The sequence below is a fragment of the Notolepis coatsorum genome, assembly GCF_963971535.1.
Source record: "Notolepis coatsorum genome assembly, chromosome: 16".
Classification (NCBI taxonomy): Eukaryota; Metazoa; Chordata; class Actinopteri; order Aulopiformes; family Paralepididae; genus Notolepis; species Notolepis coatsorum.
This window is the reverse complement of record NC_140180.1, coordinates 74,285,465-74,309,443: the sequence shown is the minus strand read 5'-3', so window position 1 is coordinate 74,309,443 and position 23,979 is coordinate 74,285,465. Positions and strand designations below refer to the sequence as shown.

At 43.9% G+C, this 23,979-nt stretch overlaps 1 protein-coding gene across 2 annotated transcripts in view; it reads right to left on the bottom strand.

Annotated features, from left to right (window-relative positions):
* The window catches only part of LOC311242317 (progesterone receptor-like), a 97,533-nt gene that overhangs the window by 19,914 nt on the left and 53,640 nt on the right, over positions 1 to 23,979 (bottom strand). For both annotated transcript variants that reach the window (XM_084331263.1, XM_084331264.1), the window contains exons 3-4: positions 18,328 to 18,444; positions 969 to 1,103 (exon numbers count right to left, since the gene is read on the bottom strand). In XM_084331263.1, the coding sequence (XP_084187389.1) occupies positions 969 to 1,103; positions 18,328 to 18,444 (252 nt within the window). The remainder of the gene's footprint in view (positions 1 to 968; positions 1,104 to 18,327; positions 18,445 to 23,979) is intronic.

The window sequence follows — 23,979 nt, the reverse complement described above, 5'->3', positions numbered from 1 at the left end:
TCCAATGTACAGTCATTTACCTAGTATGGTTTTGTCAATAGTCCAATGTACAATTTTGTATGTTTGTACAGTGTCTCCCCCCCCCCCCCCCTCAATGTACAGTTTTGCTTGTATATACAGTGTGCCCCCCCCCCCCCCCCCCCCCCCCAACCACCTCCAATGTAGATTACCCGGTATGGTTGTCAATATCCCAGTGTACCCAACCCCCCCCACCCAACCTCCTCCAATGTACAGTTTCTACGTCAAATGTATATACTCCCTTTTCCTGACTATCACAAACAGTACTGTATTTGCAAATCTGGTATGTCATAAATGTATAGATGTAGCAGTACTGACTATCTGTATGTCATGTATGTCATATATGTCCTGATGAATTGAAAATGGGGGACCCTGATGTAAACAAGACGAAAGTCTTTCTCTGGTCTGCATCCCCTTAACAATTGTGTGTATTGAGCTGTACTGTATTGTACCCATTCTGCAATCTGTTAATAAAGTTTTCAATCAATCAATTCAAAACCTCACACCCAAACTGGGCGGTACGTTAAGTACTGTAGGCGGTATTCCTGGCTCCTAAAAAACACAGCTGATAAGGGCAATCATTTTGAACAGCTTGTTCGGGCTCATTAACCTGAAGACTTTTCATACCTTGCGGCCAGACGTGCCGAATCCGTGCACTAGGCCACAATGTGTCCCATTTATCACATGATAAATTCATGACAGACCCAATTAGAACATTACAAAATTTTGTCAAAACGATAATACCAATGTAGCATAATGTTTCTCGGTTAACCATCTGTAGTGTGGTAGTGAAATGGTTAACCTTCTGTAACATGGTTGTGAAAGGGTTAACCCTTTTGTCGTGTGGCAGTCTGTATTGTCGCAGTGAAAGGGTTAAAAAGCGTGTAAGCATAGAGCACCGGACACGTGTCTGGATCGGTCACAGTGATCAAACGTGATCCACTCCCCACCTTGAGCCTGGAAGGCGGCGTTGCCAGATTGGAGGAAACCGTCCCTCTGTCCGGCCCTCTCCCCTGGCCTCCACACCGCCAGACTCTGGTCCTCCTCCCCACACCTCATCTGCGCGGCGCCCTTCAGTCGCCGGCCTGGAAACGCACCGTAGGGCAGGCGAAGCGGGGCGAAGGGAAGAGGGGGAAAGAACAAGAGAGTGAGAACAAAAGAGAGGAGGTGCCCCCCCCCCCCTGCACTCGGGCCACTTCCTGTACTAATTGTACAATGAATGGGGAATCTAGGAAAAAGCAGTTAACCCAAAAAGAAGTGGAAGAATAGATGAATTTAACCTACATAGAGCATCAGGCCATGGAGTTATTCATTGCCGTAGTCCTGTGGGAGGACTCTCTCTTCTAACCACTGTGTTGGCTCAGAATTCTCATTAAGCTGTTGCTGTAATAGATTTATTACACCGCGCCTGAGTGGGGACACTGGATACGTTGTCCTATCTCAGCTTCCTAATTACTCGCTCACTCGCGGTTTCAACTTGCTTTGTGTGACAAATAAATACAACTCTGTTGCCAAAGTATAGAGGAGAACAAAAGGTATCTTGGGTATATGTTAGGATGGGCCAATAATCTGCACTTTTTATGTAAGGAGTTCTTAAATTGTGCGTACTATGTAGTGTATTTGTATTTATTGTTTTCCATAATATATTTGTACATTATGTGTTGTATTTTTACATTGTAAGGTGGGAGGGAGGGTGGAGTGAGGGAAGGACTATATTATTGTATTTTGTATTATTTGTACTTTTACTGTATATTACTGTATGACTGTATTGTACCCATTTGTTTACTGTCTAGGACAACATTATGCAAATGCATTTCTTGCTAAATCTGGTGCACCCGTCTCCTTTATTATAATTTTGTACCTTTATTTATAATAATAATAATAATAATAAATTTTATTTGGAGGCGCCTTTCAAAACACCCAAGGTCACCTTACAGGGCATAAAAACAGAACAGTCAAGAGTAAGATCTTTATGTCCTATCAACCATGGTTTAAAACAATGTTAGAAGTGAATTTGCATGAATTTGAAACATGTGCAAAGCTATTTGATTATTATTTACCCAGGGTAGGTTCTTTATAACCTTTATTTACCCAGGGTAGGTTCTTTATAACCTTTATTTACCCAGGGTATGTTCTTTATAAACTTTATTTACCAGGGTAGATTCTTTATAGCCTTTATTTACTCAGGGTAGGTTCTTTGTAGCCTTTATTTACCCAGGGTAGGTTCTTCGCCTTATTTATTTGTGAATACTGTATATTTCAGTTAGTTAGATAGTAAATTATATCGAATTGTTATTTAGTTTACACTGCTTGTGTTGTTTTTACTACCTGTACACCCCCCCCCCCCATCCCCCATGCTGCTATGATGCCTGAATTTCCCCAAGGGGATCAATAAAGGAATATCTTATCTTATCTTATTTAGGTTCTCTGAACACAAATGCTCTTTTTTCAAACACCCTGCTTCCCACTCACAGTTCCACACATTCACACCTGGGAGCTGCCCAGTACAACCACCACTGAGCAGCTCCACTGGAACAGTTGGGGGTTAAGCGCCTTGCTCAAGGGCAACTCAGCAGTTGGTATTGCGGGACGGAAGAGAGTTATTCATTCACTTCCCCCACCCTTATCTTTCCTGTCGGTCCAGGGGATTGAACCGGCGACCTTGTTTACTACAAAATTGATTAATGTACGTACACGCTGTCCTTTTCATAAACCAAATAAACTAAACTAAACTAAACAAGCTCTGTCACCCCAGTGCATAGTAACACACTGGCTTCCTCAATAAATCACATCTGTCTGAGAGAAGAATCAAGCATCAGCATGAGGTCTGCGGTATTCTGTTGGATGCATGTTGCTAAAACCTTTTTGATTCCAGACCCATGTGCTGCCCATCTAAAGTTGCCTGGCTTGCTTGAAACACAACTTCGATCACACTACAGCATTCATATCCTTTAACCCTTGTGTGGTGTTCTCTTTAGTTTTAATTAGAGCTGGGCCATTAACGGCGTTAACGTGCTGTGTTAACGCGATACTAGTATCGCGCGATAATGTAATTGAAGCAGTTCATCTAAAATAAATAAAAAAATGTTTTACCTTTATTCACCCAGGGTAGGTTCGCTGAGCACAGATGCTCTTTTTCAGGAACGCCCTGCTTCACATTCACACAGTTCCATTCACACCTGGGAGCTGCCCAGTACAACCACAGTTGACACCATTGGCCACTGAGCAACTCCACTGGAGCAGTTGATTTGCATTGGCAGGGTTTGGCCCTGTCTGGCACCCAAAAATATTATAGGCACTATAAGTAGACACCGCTACATAAAACAAGCTGGTCTGCCTGAGTGACTGGTGGAAGAAGGAGAAATAGAGATTGGACTGATTGAGTCAAGCCATGTCACATAGTTCAAGTTTGAAATGCTTCTTTCTGTTTTGCTCCTGAGAGTGTGCTAGATACTGTACTGTACTGGTCATATTATTTATTTGTGTTAACTTCTGAATAAAACAACTTATTAAACACAAGTACATCTTATTGAACATTATTTTGATATTTCATTACCAATTATCATAGCAAAACAGCTTTTTCAAACAGTCTGTAATGCATTTTGGAAACGGGAGATGGGCTCATGGTGTAATGGGCCACCTGGCCTGAGAAACATAAGGAGGAAAGAAAAAGTAAGGACTTACTTCTGGTCATTATTTGGGTAGAACACACATATTTTGAATGCCTTCGGCAGATTTTTTAGCCATTTTAAATCCAGGATTGCAGATAGATTAATCTAGATTAAAAAAATTAATCTATGCCCACCTCTAGTTTTAACCTGTGTGTGTTCTCCTCCTTTAACCCTTGCGTGGTGTTCTCCTTTAACCCGTGTGTGGTGTTCTCCTTTAACCCTTGTGTGGTGTTCTCCTTTAACCCGTGTGTGGTGTTCTCCTTTAACCCTTGCGTGGTGTTCTCCTTTAACCCGTGTGTGGTGTTCTCCTTTAACCCTTGTGTGGTGTTCTCCTTTAACCCGTGTGTGGTGTTCTCCTTTAACCCATGTGTGGTGTTCTCCTTTAACCCGTGTGTGGTGTTCTCCTTTAACCCTTGTGTGGTGTTCTCCTTTAACCCGTGTGGTGTTCTCCTTTAACCTGTGTGGTGTTCTCCTTTAACCCCTGTGTGGTGTTCTCCTTTAACCCATGTGTGGTGTTCTCCTTTAACCCGTGTGTGTTCTCCTTTAACCCGTGTGTGGTGTTCTCCTTTAACCCGTGTGGTGTTCTCCTTTAACCTGTGTGGTGTTCTCCTTTAACCTGTGTGTGTTCTCCTTTAACCCATGTGTGGTGTTCTCCTTTAACCCGTGTGTGGTGTTCTCCTTTAACCTGTGTGGTGTTCTCCTTTAACCCGTGTGGTGTTCTCCTTTAACCTGTGTGGTGTTCTCCTTTAACCCGTGTGGTGTTCTCCTTTAACCCGTGTGGTGTTCTCCTTTAACCTGTGTGGTGTTCTCCTTTAACCCATGTGTGGTGTTCTCCTTTAACCCCTGTGTGGTGTTCTCCTTTAACCCGTGTGTGGTGTTCTCCTTTAACCCGTGTGGTGTTCTCCTTTAACCCGTGTGTGGTGTTCTCCTTTAACCCATGTGTAGTGTTCTCCTTTAACCCGTGTGGTGTTCTCCTTTAACCCTTGTGTGGTGTTCTCCTTTAACCCCTGTGTGGTGTTCTCCTTTAACCCTTGTGTGGTGTTCTCCTTTAACCCTTGTGTGGTGTTCTCCTTTAACCTGTGTGTGGTGTTCTCCTTTAACCCCTGTGTGGTGTTCTCCTTTAACCCTTGTGTGGTGTTCTCCTTTAACCCGTGTGGTGTTCTCCTTTAACCTGTGTGGTGTTCTCCTTTAACCCGTGTGTGGTGTTCTCCTTTAACCTGTGTGGTGTTCTCCTTTAACCCGTGTGTGGTGTTCTCCTTTAACCCGTGTGTGGTGTTCTCCTTTAACCCGTGTGTGGTGTTCTCCTTTAACCCGTGTGTGGTGTTCTCCTTTAACCCGTGTGTGGTGTTCTCCTTTAACCCGTGTGTGGTGTTCTCCTTTAACCCGTGTGTGGTGTTCTCCTTTAACCCGTGTGTGGTGTTCTCCTTTAACCCTTGTGTGGTGTTCTCCTTTAACCCTTGTGTGGTGTTCTCCTTTAACCCGTGTGTGGTGTTCTCCTTTAACCTGTGTGGTGTTCTCCTTTAACCCGTGTGGTGTTCTCCTTTAACCCGTGTGTGGTGTTCTCCTTTAACCCGTGTGTGGTGTTCTCCTTTAACCCGTGTGTGGTGTTCTCCTTTAACCCGTGTGGTGTTCTCCTTTAACCCGTGTGGTGTTCTCCTTTAACCCGTGTGTGGTGTTCTCCTTTAACCCGTGTGTGGTGTGGTGTTTTTGTTACTCACACAATGTTCGTGGGTCTGGTGGACCCACAACATTATTGGGATTTTAAAACAATAAAGCTGTAACAATTTATGCAAACATGTTACATTTATATCTCAATTACAAGCAACCTAGACAGCATATATGGTTCCCATAGCCTTATTTATTTGTGAATACTGTATATTTCAGTTAGTGCACTGTGTGCACTCAATGTAATGTGTTATTTTATATGTTCTGAGCCAAGGCCAATGAGTCTCAGATTGAAACAAAAAGGAATTGTATCATTTCTCTTTTAGTAAACAATTGAAATCAGTTCCCACAGACGTGAACACCACACAAGAGGTAAGTATATTATATATCAGGCTATAGCCTACACCGCTTCGTCCGACAGCAGGGTATATCCCCTATAATGGGTGGAAACTACAATTCCTACAGGATTCACCTGATACGGATGTAAAAAAACACCCTCAAATTAAAGCCGAAGGTCTTAACCCCATAGTCACCGTTCCTAGCAACAGCCAAAACAACAACAGATGTCTCACTGTAACTCAGACTTACGCACTGCACCATATCGTCAAGGCAATGAATTCAAAACATTTTGGAACAGTAATAAGATAGAGACTAAAAAGAAACAGCATTTCACACCACCCCCCCTTTCCAATTCTGATTATTGTAAATCAATTGTAATTTTTTGGACACATATGAGTTACTACTGCTTGTTTTTAAACACTCCTTTAGTCTCGATACATAAGGTTCCGCCTGCAAAACCAATATATTTAGATTATCTAATCTCTGTTGCTCAAGTAAATTTCTAATGAAGTAACCCCAAACCTTTTCTGGATTTTAAGTGTCAATTCATAGTCATAGCAGCATAGGAGAGGGTGAGGGGAGGAACAGGAAGGGTAATACAAATTACAATTATAATGACCATAAGAATATAGAGAATTAAAACATCAGAGTAGAGGTAAAAAACAAGGATTGGACCAGGCTTGTGTCAAACTGGGACAGGAAGCAGCATACAGCCCCAGGTAAGGTAAATCCTGTCTTGTTTTAGCATAGCGGGTTCCACCATTGTGGGGCAAGGACCGAGAATAGGCCTTGCCTATAGGCTCTTTGATTACCCTCCCGGAGCTCGGATAGGGGTGGGTCTGAGGCGGCCAGAAGATACAGAGCATAGAGGTCTTGAGGGTGTGTAGAGACCATTGACCGGAGGTAGGCGGGAGCCGTTCCCTTTGCCGCACGATATGCCAGATCGAGGGCCTTGAAGCGGATTTGGCAATGGGGAGCCAGTGCGGGTCTCTGAGAAGTGGGGTGACATGGGCTGACTTCGGTAGGTTTGAGATCAGGCGGGCGGCCTAAGTGCCTTTGAGCAAGGCACTGAACTCCAAAACTGCTCCTGGGGCACTGCACTGTGGGCGACCCTGCGCTCTGGCTTATTTGATGAAATGCATAATGTGCAGATCTGTAACTAGGAGGGATATGAGAACTGTGTGTATGTGTAACTAGGAGGGATATGAGGAGTGTGTGTATGGGTAACTAGGAGGGATATGAGGAGTGTGTGTATGTGTAACTAGGAGGGATATGATTAGGGGTCAGCAGAGACGTCATTATCTATATACTGTATGTATCTATATCTGTTCAACCATAAAAATTATCTGTATCTCTATTCGGGAATTGGAAGTTAATCTTGTATACACTTTTGCAACAATTATTGTACAATTCAAGATGGGAACTGATGTAATCAAATTAACAAATTAACATTAGATTAACCTCTTTACTGGTAAAAGATGTATTTCACATAACAAATAGATCAATACAGTCCGTATTAAGTTATGTTGCGTTTATTTTTCAAATGTAGCCAAGAGTAAAGACAACAGCTGTCAAAGTGTATATTTTCAGCACTACGTTTGTTTACCAATGATTTTAAGTGTTATTTGCCAAATATGAACTTGTAAAAATCTCTGCGCATTGCACTGGAAACCGGATGATTTAGACGCGAGTACATGACACCATCATGAAATCGTAGTCATAAGAAAGAGGAAACCCAGGGCTTTCGATGGACGGCGAAATTTCATAAAACCACACTACCCAGCTCACACCAGCCGGAGTCAAAACTGCAGCCACTTGACGTGAAAATCGTGATTATATCTCACAGGTCGAACAAACCTCAACGTTATTGCCATAAAATACAATGTATATATTTATTTACCTTTCTGTGAACGGCTAGAAAAAAAATGCACCGCAATCCGGTAAAAAATGGACATTATGCAAAAGTAACTGTACTTACAGTAGATTTCATTCACAGTCTTTGCCCTGTAACAGGCACCTGGTGGTACTAAATCCAGATTTAACTCTGCCATTGGAAAGAAGAGATTTGGCCTGATCATAGATGTATAACTTGTCCATATTATGGTCATTTATATATAGGCCCTGATATTATCATATTTCAAATAGCATGTGTCAGGATTGCAAAATTCAGTACTGTATCTACAAGAACCCCTGTAAATCATCTGCCCTTTATTCACTTGCTTAGATTTGTTGTACACTTGATCTCAAGAAGGTGCTGAATGAGCTAAATTTATTCACTGTCAAATATGGGAAAAAAAATAATTATTATTTATATTCTCCTTTGGTTCATTACGATTTACGGGGAAAATTGTGAAAGTGTGGGTGATGCCTGTGCACCGCCAGCCAACGGGAGAGGGTCTCTATGACAAACGGTTCAAAAGATACAAAAAGGGGGCAGGACTTAAGCATATGGGGCGGGGCAAACATAGACCAATGAAAGGGGATCTCCTTGCCGAGTTCAACAACCCCTCTCGTTATTCTTTACAACAAACGGTTCAAAATATAAAAAGGGGGAGTGGCTAATAATAGGGGCCGTGGTCAACATAGACCAATGAAAGAGGATATCGCTACTGAGTACAATAGCACAACCCGCAAGTCTCTACGACAAACGGTTCAAAAGATACAAAAAGGGGGATGGGCTAATAATAGGGGGCGGGGTCAACATAGGCCAATGAAAGAGGATATCCCAACTGAGTACAATGGCACAACCCGCAAGTCTCTACGACAAACGGTTCAAAATATAAAAAAAATGGGAGGGGCCTACGAATATGGGGCATGGTCAACATAAACCAATGAAAGAGGATATCCTTACTGAGTACAATGGCACAACCCGCAAGTCTCTACGACAAACAGTTCAAAAGATACACAAAGGGGGAGGAGCCTAATACTATGGGGCGTGGTCAACATAGACCAATAAAAGAGGATATCCCCACTGAGTCCAATGGTGCCACCCACAAGTCTCTACGTCAAATGGTTCACGAATTTAGAAATGGGTTATGGGCTTGGCTTCAGAATGGGGGCGTGGTTAACATACTGTAAACCAGTGTTTCTCAAAGTGGGGGGCGCTCCCCCCAGGGGGGGCGCAGAGGCATGACAGGGGGGGCCTTGAAATTTATTAAAAAAAAAAAAAATTGTTGCAGCTGCACTGTTCTCCATGAAAATACCATTTCTCAAAATCTGAAAATCATTATTTAATAAAACACAGAAAAGGATCACCAAGTTACTCTGGATAAAAAAAAACTTTACAGACAACATTGAGACAAAGCTTCCTGACACATCTCCATCCAAACTCTTGGAAGAACTCTTTGAAATCTCATCTGATACCACCTAGAGAGCTAGTTTCAGAGTGTGGTGCTGAGTACCAAGTATCTCATCTCATGGCCCACCAAATATCTCATGATGCAGCAGTTAAGGTGTTGATACCATTCAGCACCACATACAGTATCTGTGTGAAGCTGGCTTTTCATCCATGACAGCTCTGAAAACAAAATATAGGGCCAATTTGAAAGGTCACGATATTGGTGTTATTTCAATAAATTTAAACATGGCCCATTTCATGACTATTTTGTTGGGGCGAGGGGGGTGGGGGGGGGGCAAAATATTTTGGTCCGCCAAAGGGGGGCCTGACAGAAAAAGTTTGAGAAGCACTGCTGTAAACCAATGAATGTAGAAGTCTGTACTAAGTTGATTCACACCTTCCATAAGCATGTGTGTGTGTTTGTGTGTGTGTGTGTGTGTGTGTGTGTGTGTGTGTGTGTGTGTGTGTGTGTGTGTGTGTGTGTGTGTGTGTGTGTGGACCATTCTGTCTCTCACTCTGGGCTAGATCCACAAAGAATGGATTGCACGGAGCAAATTGCACCCTTACTTACAATTCATTATGAATTGAAAATGGGGGACCCTGATGTAAACAAGACGAAAGTCTTCTCTGGTGTGCATCCCCTTAACAATTGTGTGTATTGAGCTGTACTGTACTGTACCCATTCTGCAATCTGTTAATACAATTTTCATTCAATCAATCACCATGCAGATTGATTGATTGAATGAAAGATTGAATGAAAGATTGAATTGAATGCACCCCGCCAGCGAAGCCTTAGCAGCGGGGCGTGGAGGAGGTCCCAGCCCCATGGACCACTCAAAGGCAGGCCTGCCGCCGAGTCCAGGAGCCAGGATCTGACAAAGGGACCTGGTGAGGTCAACGAGGCCGTGGCATCGAGCCCTCTCCAGGCGTTTACTCGTGACACCACCCTTTACACCGTCAGCGCATCGGACAGGACACAACAGGTGAAGGCCCTTCTCCGCCTGGCTCTGGAGGAGGAGGCTCTGTGAGGAGGCTCTCTCTCTGATGAGGCTCTGAAAACTCTCTGAGGGGGAGGCTCTGAAAAACTCCAGAGGAGGCTCGCTCACTGAGGGGGAGGCTCTGAAAACTCCCTGAGGAGGAGGCTCCGAAGCTCTCTGAGGAGGCTCTCCCCCATAATCCCGGGGGGTCAGCTGGCATACCGGGGAGACAACCACTCCAAAAGAGGGGGTTGATCCCTTAACCCAGGCTGACCCAGGTTCCTTAGCAAGAGCATGGTTCGACCCGTGCCCGGAGGACTGTGAACTACACAGGAGCGCCTAGAGGGGCTGACTGTAAAAACAGTACCCCGACGGCCCACCCGCCGAGCGGGGGGGAAGGGAGGGTGTTCGGCACGCCGTGAACAACGTCATAATCTCGTGGCGTTATAATCTCGCAGGGTCGGGGGCCCAGACTACTAATAAACAGCACCTCGATGCTGGGGAGGGGAGGAGGCCCGCTCGGTCCCTTAGGACCAAGCGCTGATATCGAACAGCATTAGGCTCATAAAGCCTGAGAACGGTGTTGGGCGAATTTTGATAAGAAAGAACCCCAGCCCATCGTCTCTCCCCCCTATTTGGGTAAACCGGGGGAAGACCGGTCCTCGCAAGGATACCGACACAGGATTTATACACAGAGCCTGGGAAAAACCATCCGTCACTAATTCCGCTCTCACGAGAGGGGAAGACGCCAGTTTTATCCCGTAGAGACCTCTCATTCGACAACACGAGTTGGGATCTGCCACGCAGGCCCCAACTCACGGGCATACCCCTCGGGCCAATAAGAAAACTCAAAACCTGTGACGTTTACTATGGATGGGAACCCCAGCCCCACTCTCTAAGTCGGTGGGTATGGGGAACCCCTCCCCCCCCGCGCGACGAGCAGGATATGCAAATACTTGCTCTGACGTCGAGGGAGCTGAGGGCATTAGCCCAACCTGATAGAGCGGAATCCCACATACGTGCGTCATGATGCTGATGTGTACAAAGGATACCCGAGTGATGGGAGTGCTTGTTTTAAGCCACTTCCTCATCACCCGTCGTCAGCATTACACCAAAGGATACAACATTATCCCCACCCCCCTTTTTCTACCTCAGGATCTTAAGCCGTTTGAGGCTGGGCTCCAACCACTGTGTGGCCTGGTGACAATTGCCACATTGTTATGCAGCTGGGAATCTCTGACATCACTGATATGCACGTTTTGAGATGACTCAGATTGGTGAGGGTGAGGGTTGTGAGGGGAATTGGAAGAGTGCGCCAATATGAGAATTAGAGACATAAGTCTTATTGATATAGAGCCACACGACCGGGAAACGGTACTGAATACTGGGAAAGGCCAATTGTAAGATAGTACCCCTTTAAATTAAAATGTTGTACTCTGTTTTTATAAATTGTTATTTCTTTTATTATTATTGCTCTGTTATCTCCCTGTGAAGTTTTGTGTATTGTTATTATGGTTATTGTATTGTGTTGTCTTGTTTTCATGTTAATTTTTTTTTTTAATTAGGCCAATATTGCGGTCTGGTGGGCCGTGGTGGAAGAACTAAAAGAACACATATGACTCTGGAAAGTACTGAAAGTACTGGATAAGGTATTATATTGATGGCTCACGTTGGGGTCCTGGGGCAAGAGGGGGGGGGGGGGGGGATAGAGCGAATATTCATGTATGTTGATGGTTATGGTGTTTTGTATTTTTAATTTTGTTTTGTTTATTATTTTTCATTCAATATTGGTCCTATGTATATTTTCTGACCCCCTTCTGATCTGGGTCTGGTGATCGTGGGCTCTGGCTGGGGTGGGCCGCGGTTCGGGGTCTCTGCGGGTCGGGGCGCTAAAGAGGCGTGGTGCTTTGGCTCGCGGGGGGGCCGGGCTGTGGGTCCTCTGGGACTGTGGCTTGTGGTTGCTGGACCTGGAGGTGGAGGGGGCTCGGTAAGCACTTTTTATAGTACGATTTTATTTTGTTATCCTTTTTCTTTGCGACAACTTGTATTGACTGGTTGTGTATCCGATATATAATAGGTCTAATTTATTGTCTAGTCATTGTTGTGTTAGTTTGTGTTCTTGGATGTCTGTTATGTAATATTGTCATTATTGTGCTGTGTTGTTTCTTGTTTGAAAATATGAAAATAAAAAGATTTGGTCAAAAAAAAATAAACATTATCCCCACCCCCCCAACCAACCTCTCGTAAAGCGAAAAACATATGAGGCGAAAACAAGGAGCATTGCTACTAGCTGTGTGTTGGTATTACAAGCGAAAAGACATACACATGCCCGCTTTATTGCTTTGAAAAAGCCAAACACGACAGCTAACCACCAAACCGTGGGCTCTGGGACTACGTTTGTTTAAAAAACGCGTCCACCCGAGTCCCTACGGCTCCGTTTCATAAGCAAAACTTTCCACCCGCCATATTTTACCTTACCACGTAAAGTGAAAACATATACGAGGTGAAAGAGGAGCATGTGCTGATGTACATTACTTTGAAAAGCCAAAACACAATAGCTAGTCACCAATCGTGAATTCGTTTGTTAAAAAAACGCGTCCACATGAATCCCTGTGGCTCTTTACACAAGCAATAAATGCCGCCCGACACACTTTTAACTGTACCAGAAAAAAAGGTAGTGGGCCCTCATTGTTATATCTGTACGAGGCATACACAAAATACATTAGTGAAAAGATTACACGTTCGTTCCAACAAAACTTGCCACTCTCAGAGGGACTTTCTATTTGAAACGTAGTATTTTGGGGGGGGGGGGGGGGGGGAGAATAGGGGGTTAGGTGAAAACAGGAGAACAGGGAAGAGGGGTAGAGGGAGGGGGGACACAGCCAAGGTCTAGTCCCTCGCCCATCACCTCCCGCCGCGCGCGGCGCATCCTCGCTTGCCCCCTCGGAGCAGGAGCTCACAGGTCCCTACCTGTCCCCCCGAGCGCAGGGTAGGCAGAGGTACCAGGCCGAGGTACGCTGCTGGGCTCTTCCCCTCGGCTGCGGCGAGCCTTCTTGCTGAGCTGGCGCCCCGGGAGGCACTCCAGGACCCGCTGGCTGCAGCTCTGCGGCGCCGTGGGTTGCTGGTCCCCGACGTCGGTGGAAAACGTGGCCTACCATGGCATCGGGGATAGGCGCCGGCAGGGGCGCTGGCAACGGAATTCCGTTAGCGAGCGCCGCGCCGCCATGAGCTCGGGGAAAAGAGAGAGCAGCTCAACCTGCCCCCGCGGCGAACGGAGGAGGTCGCGACGGAGAATCGCTGGTGGAGCCCTGAGAAATGTTTCCCGGGTCTCGATGGTGATGCCATTCTTGGTACAAAAATAGCAACAAGACAAAAAACCTATCTCTAAGAACTAGTACGTCACTTTGCTGACATGCGCCTGTAGCAAAACACTTCCGAAAATGAAAGATGAGGGAAGGAAGAAGCAAGGTCATTCATAAGCGGAAAGGGCCGTGGCCAGACCAGTGAAGGTGCATGTAGCAAAAGCTTTCAGTGATATACTGTATAGGTCATGAGGTTAAATCCCACTAGAGCAGAACGTGAAGCAAGAACGAAATGTAACTGTCCCTTGTGAACGCTTTTGTTTTTTTATGTACATGCACACTGCAAGCCTTGATTCAAATCCTAACTGACACAAATCCATCCTCCCATGCATTTCATTGAGGCGCTGTCACTCTCACAATAATTAAAGCAAAATGATAAGAGATGAAGCTTAGATTTTAGTACTTCAGGGAGTTCATGAAGGGTTATGTGCGATAATGTGTAATTCTGTCGACAATTGTGGCCCGTGTGGCGATCGGAATACAAGCGAAGGAACGGAGAAATCACAGATTTCAGCTAGAGTGGAGAGTCCATAAGTGTGTATGTGGAGCGTGCCTGTCAAAGAAATTGCCATAAGTTGAGATAGAATTGTCCAATTCCATTTATTTTTCTTTTATGAGTGGGGGCACAGTCATGGCATCGTTTTGATGTGTTGTCGCAATTTACAAAAGGTGAGGGTAAAACAAAGAAATTCAGCTTCTACACTCTAGTTTTGAACATTCCACCATTCATTCCACTGGAGCTATTTAAAGTTGATTTTTTCCAGAACTCTGCCGTGAAACGTATTAGAAAGTAATAGCAACTCGAGTTGGAGCAAGGCGGTCATTTTTTTTTTCCGTATGTGTGGTGCGAAAGCTCTGGGAGGAGTAGCAGGACACAAATATGAGAATATAGATTATAAGAGTTTGTGTGACTGGCTTTGCCAGGTCACCCACACTAAATAGCCTATATGAAATGTGTGGGCTGTTTCTATACGAGGAAGGAGCAGCAGATACCGCTCCGTTTCCAATAACATAGTTTTCTGTGTCTGATCGTTAAACTGACATGGCCATCAAAAGATACTTATATTCATTCGTTTTTTCTTGATTTGGAGTAGTGGAAATATTTTAATAATATTTGGAACCATGTGTGTCTGGACTCTGGAGAACAAAACCATTGGGATGCGCGTCAGTATCTCTGTTACCAGTAACTGCATTTGCAATTTGTCATACTAGGACAACCCATGACAACGTTTGAACAGATAAATTATATCTATAAATATATATATATATTCCTAGCTGAGGTGGGGAGCACGCTGTGCATCTTGGGTTGGTTCTGAAATAGGTCTCCAAAGGCACATGTGTACATGCTAAATATAATTAATTTCACAAGCATAACTCATAATGATTTATGACAAGGACACGCTTTCTCTAGGCTTTTGAAAATGTAGGGGAGACCCTGCTCGTCGTGGCAGTATTTTTCTTTATCTCTTTTGACGCACACAATTATGATTACTAATATTTCTGTGGGTCCAAACAAAGAGACAGGGCAGTCCTGCAGGTAGTTTTGATGGTGAACAGATGGTGCGCCTAGGCAGAGCAATGGAGCTCATAACATAAAAAAAAAATCCCCAGAATAATAATATTAATATCCGTGTAATACAAATATCTGTGTGTATGTGTAACTAGGAGGGATAGGCAAAAAAACACATTTATGATTCTGACCTCAGCCTGTCCGACTGTCCACACTTGATATAATTGGCTGCGACATGAATCACAAAATGTTGAGCATGTGGGGGGGGGCCTAGTTAAGGATTTCCGGTAACATGTGGAAACCAGAGCTCCAGGATGGCAGTGGGTTTGAATGGAGACATGACGCACGACAGAATGACTACTGTAGATGGCAGCTTTGGTAGAGGTTCCTGTAGGGGGGTTGGTCAGGAATGATGACATCTTCACCAATGGCCAATGCTGTTGTGGATGGGCTGGTGGGAGGGGGGAGGGCAAAGGCCACAACCTCAGTGGATGAACAGGAAGAGTCAGGCTTCCTGGGGCCGGTAAAGAGGAAGCACGACAGGCAGAGTGTTCTGTCGGTGTGGAAGAAAGACGACATGGCAGCCTGGATACAGCTAACTTCTCCAATGCTTGGAATCTGTTGTTCAGGTGGAGGTCTAGAGGTGGAGAGGGGCTGGGGGACCATTCTCCCCTCTTCTACCACCCTGGACAAGGATCCACTGCACATGGGCGGGGGGCGCAGGGAATTTAAACAGGCCAACTTCGGGGACAGGGGAGTGCGTCCAGCGCATAACGCCAGAGCGACCCCGCGAGAAGGTGGAAGGAATCCAAACCGCCAGCCAGGGAATCCAGGAGCCGATCGCCCTCCCCAATCCGTATATAATGTGGAAATCCTCCCCTCCAGCTCAGCCAATTTCAAGTTGACACAAGCCGTGCAGCTACTCGTGGTGGGAAGTGGGAAGGCATCGCTGAGCTGAGTCAGCAAGCAGGCCAGGAGGGAAGGCAGGTGACCTGCCTTCTTTTTTCCCCTCACTCTGCTCACGGACGGTTATCCCAGTTATGTTTAATAACTATTAAAATCACCACAAGTGTGAAACTTGAATAGCTAGTGTTGTGATTAACTGATTGAAAGACTGAAGGATTTACTTCAAGGTGGAATGACATTCATATAGTCTAACATCCATAAAACAGTTTGTTGGAATTTAGGCAGATGTTCCTGTCTGACTTTAAACTAATGTCAGAAAGACAGTGCACTATCTCTGTCACTACCTCTCTTTAAAAGCTGTACTGTTTCTATGATCAAGCACATGTCATGACCTACTGAGTTAAAGTGTCTAGCCACTGAAACCTCAAGGAAAACACGTCATGACCTACTGAGTTAAAGTGTCTAGCTACTGAAACCTGAAGGAGCACACGTCATGACCTACTGAGTTAAAGTGTCTAGCTACTGAAACCTGAAGGAGCACACGTCATGACCTACTGAGTTAAAGTGTCTAGCTACTGAAACCTGAACCCTCATTGCGGTCACAGAGGCACTTCACTTAGCAAAAGCAAAAGGCCTCTCCTCTGTCCTGATTCTCCTAGATCTATCTGCAGCCTTCGACACAGTCAACCACCAGATCCTCCTCGCGGGAATTGGAGTGGCTGCCTCTGCGCTGACATGGCTGTCATCATACCTCAATGACCGCTCCTACCAAGTGGCATGGAGAGGGACCCTGTCGGCCACCCGCCCCCTGCGGACGGGTGTCCCCCAGGGCTCGGTTTTAGGACCCCTTCTCTTCTCCCTCTACACTAAATCACTGGGTAACATTATCACGTCTCATGGCTTCTCCTACCATTGTTATGCCGACGATACTCAACTCTTCCTCTCCTTCCCTCCCTCAGATATCCACGTCTCTGAGCGGATCTCGGCCTGTCTGTCCGACATCTCCGCCTGGATGACGACCAACCACCTCAAACTGAACCTAAGCAAAACAGAATTGCTCCACCTGCCGGCCAAATCCTCCCCCCTGACCGACCTTTCCATCACAGTCAAGAATGCAGCTGTGACCGCGTCCCCGACCGCCAAGAACCTTGGTGTTGTCCTCGACGACCAGTTGAACTTCTCTGCTCACATCGCAGCGACAACCAGAACCTGCCGATTCCTCCTGAGCAACGTCAGAAGGATCCGCCCCTTCCTGACAAAAGAAGCCACCCAACTCCTCGTCCAATCAACAGTCATCTCCCGCCTCGACTACTGCAATGCACTGCTCGCTGGCCTCCCGGCCACTGCCACCACGCCTCTTCAACTCATTCAGAACGCAGCAGCCCGCCTGATCTCAAACCTACCGAAGTCGGCCCATGTCACCCCACTTCTTAGGGACCTGCACTGGCTCCCCATTGCTGCACGAATCCGCTTCAAGGCCCTCGACCTAGCATACCGTGCGGCAAAGGGAACCGCTCCCGCCTACCTCCGGTCAATGGTCTTTAACTACACACCCTCAAGACCCCTACGCTCTGCATCTTCTGGCCGCCTCAGACCTACTCCTATCCAAGCTCCGGGAGGGTCATCAAAGAGAAGTCGCCTATTCTCAGTCCTTGCCCCACAATGGTGGAATGAACTACCCACCCCAGTTAGGACAGCTGAAGGACCTACTGAGTTAAAGTGTCTAGCCACTGAAACCTGAAGGAGCACACGTCATGACCTACTGAGTTAAAGTGTCTAGCCACTGAAACATCAAGGAGCACACGTCATGACCTATTAGACGTGGCGCAGACACAAATGTATGCCAAAATTGCACCTCACCGGGGAATTTGTATTACCCCACCCTCCATGCACCCACCCCTCTTGATACAAGCAGGCTCCTTTTAGAATTTAGATAAACAAAATTACTGAAAACATTTTGACAAAAGACTTTGCCTTCATTCAACATGCCTAACCATGAGTGAGTGAACAAGTAAGCAAGTGAGTTAATGACATTTCTGTTCTATGAGGTGATAAAAAATGTATAAAAAGATAATACACAAACACAACCTACAACAGTGGTTCTCAACCTTGTTGCAGCTCCCACTATATCGTCCAGCAATAGGCAGAATGGTGAACGTTGACACAAAATAATGATTTATTTTTATTTCCCCCTTTTCAGGCTTTAATTTGATCCATGATTGGAGGAGGGCTTTAATATTTCAAATATGCATTATTTGATAATAAAAAAAAAAGCATTGGTATAAAAAATTTTAAAGTATTTGAGTATCTTTTTGTGACGCCCCAAAATCATCTCGCAACCCCTGGGTTGAGAACCACTGTCCCACAATAGTAATACATCGATATGTAGAATGTTGACCATATTCTCTCTCTCTCTCTCTCTCTCTCTCTCTCTCTCTCTCTCTCTCTCTCTCTCTCTCTCTCTCTCTCTCTCTCTCTCTCTCTCTCAATCAACCAATCTCTCTCTCACATGTCATCTTAACTTAAGATAAAAGGTGTTGACCTTTTAGGGTCATCCCCGCCATGAAGCACCTCTTTAACCGACAGGAGGCGCAGTTCTTTCTCCTCAGCTTGTCGATGGTGCAGTCATTTCGGCTAGCGCACAGATGGTTCTGCTTACCTGCACACACACACACACACGCACACGCACACACACACACACACCCGGGAGATTAGAAAGCTGCTCCAACAGTGCATCCAGCTAGTGCCCATGGAAACAAATAACACACACACACACACACACACACACACACACACACACACACACACACACACACACACACACACACACACACACACACACACACACACACACACACACACACACACCTTGACTTGACACAGTGCACAGACACACACAGTGCTGTAATTTCAGGGGGAAGAAAATAAGTGAGTGGGCAGGGATATAAACACTGCAATGTCAGAGTGTCTTACATAGATACAGAAATGAACTGTCCTTCTGTTACTTGTATTGAGCTGGAAGCCTTCCTCAGACTTACTCTGGACCACAGTGGAAGAGCCTCTTAAATAGAAGTAGTCTGCAGGTTAATCACCAACAGGCCATTATAGACACATCTTCAGACATGTACAATTAATGGACCATATTCTACAAACCTCAATAGATAAACTCATACATACCAATACATATCCGTACCGTCTCGACAAAGGAACCAGCTTTAGAGAAATATAGAAATAACAACCTAATCTCGTTCAAAATCCTTATATCACATCACCAACATTTGCATATCAATAGAAACACGTCAATAGGATGATATAAGAAAATGAAGAGTAGAAAGAGAAGAGAAAAGAGTAGAGAAATAATAGAAAATTACATGGATTACATGGACAAATATTTGTATATTTACTCTTTTTATTTATGTTAATTAATATAATTTACTTTTGAGAATGTTTTATTACGGCCTCCTACCGGGACCGGTGCTAATGCACTCACTGGACGGGTTGGAGGTTCACAACAACCCGGTTCAGGTACGTTTATATTTTTTATAGACCTTTGTATGTGACAATTATTGTCTATTTTTAAAACTGAATCAAACCATAAACAAGGTGGCCTATTGGGATGTTAGAGCCTAATGTGAAAAACTGTGATTTTATATGTCTGCACTTTATGTGCTAATTTTATGCCTGTCTTTTTTCTGTTGTGAAGAACTTTGAGCTGACATTTTTGTATGAAAGGTGCTATACAAATAAAGTTTATTATTATTATTATTATTATTATTATTATTATTATTATTATTATTATTATTATTATTATTATTATTATTATTATTATTATTATAATGTATATAAAATATATATATATCCACAGTCTCACACATAGTAAAGTCTCAACAACCACAAAAGGTAATACAATTGAACGGTACATTTAAAAATAAAACAATTATGCAAGTAGGCATATCTGTGTATCATTCGATCATTTCATATTCAATTTAGAATCCCAAAACAAAAAAACTAAAACGACCTGTTATTTCATTGTTCGTTTACAAATGAAAAATCAGAAAACCATTTATTAAATGTGTGCTTCTCACAGTTTTTCAGTCTGTATGAAATGATTATTAAGTGGTCATAATTAGTTAAATACGTCAGCTTTTGCTCAATAATGCTTTGGAACGTGTCTGATCTCAAACGTCATGTTTGGGATACAGCCACCTGGCCCTATTCCCCGTACCTGGTTCAACTAAGTCGATCAAGATGTCATTATCCAGATTCAGTTAACCCGATGTTCGAAGCCGGGATTTTCCTGTTCCTCGAAGGTGGATTCAGTCTCGTTAACTCGATTCAGACTTGAGACCCAGGATAAGTGCGCGCGGCCGTTTCATTTGAAAAGCCAGCACGTATCGATGGCAGAGATCCTGATTCTCTAGCGGCATTGATTGATTAATTGATTTAAAACTTTATTAACATATTGCAGTACGGCTCAATCGCCTCGCCGACAAGTTAAATGCATTATCTATAGGCTAATTTTAAGTCCCTCATTACCTCAATCAATCGGATTATATTTCTTTAAACTTGCCTGCTGGATTGAATAATCAAATGAGATCTTGCTAGCGAAAGTAATTAGTAAAACTATTATACAGAATAACGATACGGCTCCCTTACCCATTGATTGATGTATGGTCGATCTTTTACTTATCTTCTCTGTGGTGTAACGGGTTCTTCTTTTGACTTTCACGCAGACGACCGGGGTTCGAAACCCAGTCGTCTCCTTCTTTTTGCAATATAGGAATAATTCAATTTGGTGCACGTTGAGAGCTATATAAAGAATGACATCCTCAATGCATGTAGACTTATAATATTTTAACTTAAAACCAGGCTACCTTTGCGTATAATCATTAATATTATATTCAAAAAAATTATATTGGAAACACGGGGTTTCGAACCCCGGTCGCCAGGATTGAGCACTACCGCTGGGCCACTGTGCCAGATGGGATAAATTCATTGTTTATACATTAATGAACGAGAGACCCGTGTTTAGAATATTCTTTGTTTTGAATGAAGTTTCATCTCTTTATCCTCATTCATTAATGTGACGTCAACGGCTCATTCAATTTCTCAAATCCGTCAAACAGCGCATCTCATCAGACATCTTAATCCCAGTTACAATTAAAATAACCACATAATGTGTACATCGCACCGAGCGAGCGCCACGGTATATATAACGTGCATTATTTAGGACAAAGTGAATTTAGTATCAGCATTTTGGGTCTATTTTACATTTCAAAAGCCCCCTCTGGAAGAATGGAGCACAAAAACGTAATTCAGAATGGTATAATGCAGATCGTAGACTGTGGGAATAATTTCAGGAAACGGGCTGTCACTTCTTTGCGGGGGCGTGGCGATGGTTCATCCAGCTAACTTGAACTTAGGCCTGCCGCGATAAGCAATAAATCGATTAATTGCCGCGATAATTAAAATGAATGCAATGATTTTGACGGGCGCGATTAATTGCTATTTGCGCGTTTGTTTTAATGAGGCGGACCCAGTGCCCCTTGTCAGTCACTGTCCGTGTTGGGAGGCGGGCCGCTGGCTTTCTATTCTACTAGCATTAACGTTACTCATACAAACAGAGTAAACACAGTTTTCAATCAATCAATCAATAACAACATTAACGAGACCCTCGTTGTGTCTATTCTGCTAACGCTAACGTTACCTCTCATTGTGTCTATTCTACAAGCGTTAACGTTAGCTGTAACGTTACCAGTCGCGTCTATTTGCTAACGTTAGCATTAGGTAATAACCGGTTTAAAATGGATGGTGATTACCTCACGTTGTGTCTATTCTACTAGCATTAACGTTACTCATACAAACAATCAATAGCGAGTTATATTGATCACGCTATGTACGATAGCCATGCTAAAACGCTAGCACAACATTAGCACCTAACCTAACAACAAGCCTTAACAAGTCAGCGATCTTTTTGCGAGACTAAACTCTCCGCTCGGTGGCAAATTGTGTTGATGTCGGTTTTGTTTAATCAATAAATGAGGCAGAATACACAGTGACTGTATCCTTTGTTTATTGCACTTGTGCCTGCTGCAAACATAATGCTTATGAAATCCTAGAGACGCGTCTCTATTCTGACCAATCAGTGGTCTGCAGTGTTTCACGTGACTTTTCTGGTACCCAAAGTACCTGATAATCGCAACAATACTTCCGGTCCGGTCGGTGGGCTTCAAAATAAAAGTCTAAAACACCGGAAAAGACGGAGCGGTGGGCTTCAAAATAAAAGTTTTGGGAAATAAATTTCTCCAAAAAAAAAATTCTCTAACCGGTCGCAATAATATCGCTTATCGCGATATTTTCGGGGGCAATTAATCGCCCAGCAAAATGTGTTATCGTGGCAGGCCTACTTGAACTTAAACCCTGCTTTCGACCAGGCTCAAACTTTTGGATCTGTTGTCATGGTGATTTGGAAAATCCAGGTACGGGGAGCCGGAAAGTCCGGCTTAAGTCAGACTTAACCGAAAGTTATCCGGCTAACTCAGTTATCCAGGTACGGGGAACGGGGCCCTGGGGGCCTGGAAAGGGCTGTAAATCAGTTCAATACTGTTTTTTTTTTATTTTTTTTACATAACAGATGGTCAGGAGGGGCCAATAATGCTGATGTTAAATGACAAAATTGAAGACAACAAAATATCCAGTTTGTAAGGTGTGTCTCCAAAAAGCTTCTCTCTGTAGAAATGTTCTATCTCTATCCAGACCTCTCTTTAAGGCTGTACTGTTTATATCCCCTGAAACCTGAAAGAGCACACGTCATGACTAGGGATGGGTACCTTTCACATTTGAACCGATACCGGTACCGGTACCTGTGAATCGATACCGGTACCCAACGGTACCTTTTTTCGGTACTTTAGTCTCAAGAAATTTAATTTACCTACCTCAGTCGTAAAAAAAAATTCAAACTTCAAATAACTACAATTTCGACAGTTTTCGGCTTGTCATTGCTCCGACTGCTTTGTTGTTGAATCAAGTCAAATCCTAGGTAAGCATATATTGTGCGTGTGAACGTTGACATGAAAAGTAAAAAGTAAAAAAAAAAAAAAGTAAAAAAAGTAAAAATAAATAAAAAAAAAAAAAAATTCTCACTTGATTCGATACTCGGTAGTACCGACGTGTTTCGGTTCGGTACCTCAAAAGTACCGAATTCGGTACCCATCCCTAGTCATGACCCACTGAGTTAAAGTGTCTAGCCACTGGGGACTTCTCATCATGGATTTTAAGCTCCTTTTTGGTTTCACAGACATAACATAACCCACATGGACACTTTGATAGATAGATTACATGTTTACTTTTGCAAGTAAAACATCCTCTCCTCTAATCATAGCATTACACTGGACACAGTTAGAACATGGAAAGTTACCTGTCAGCAGAATGGATAAGAAGTGTTGTGGAGGTAGCTACATAACAGTCAGCTTTTACTAAAGTATCCCTTAGGTTTCTAGCATGTGTATGTGCAAAGATAGGAGGATTCTTAAAAACATGACCTACATCCAAATCACTAGATAAATGTGCCAATGCTTCTTCATAGACACATGAATGTAGAGAATGTGGTGGCCAATACGATTTTGGAGTCTCTCAATGGGGGAGTTTTAGGGGCCAGTAAGCTTGTTCTTTCCACATTTCTCACAGTCATTGAGAACTCTGTCATCATAACCTTTAGTACTGAATCGTTAAGTACTAGACATAAGTCAGAGGCTTGTTTCTCAATCAGTATTACAAATTCAATAAACGGATTCCAAGAGGATTAAAGTCTGTCAGATTAACAAAGAACCCACTCTTGGAAGAAACAATGATGACTTCTGTTTTGTCTCACCAGTCTGTAGTAACCGGTGTCCTCTTCGTTGTTGTGGTGCGCTGGGGGGCTAACATCAACTCAAGAGACACTAACAAACTGAACAAGCTGGTGATGAAGGATAGCTCCGTAGTGAGAGTCAAACTGGACAAACTAGAGATTATTGCGGAGGATGAGAAAGCAGCTGGACGCTATCTTGGAGAACCCCTCCCACCCCCTCTAACATGAGAACTGTTGGACTCTTAACTGCTGAACCCTGCATGGATATGTCTCACCACTCACCTGCCTGCCCGGCTGACCAGACCCTCACCTTATTTTTTCAATCATAATTTAACTTGTTCTTTA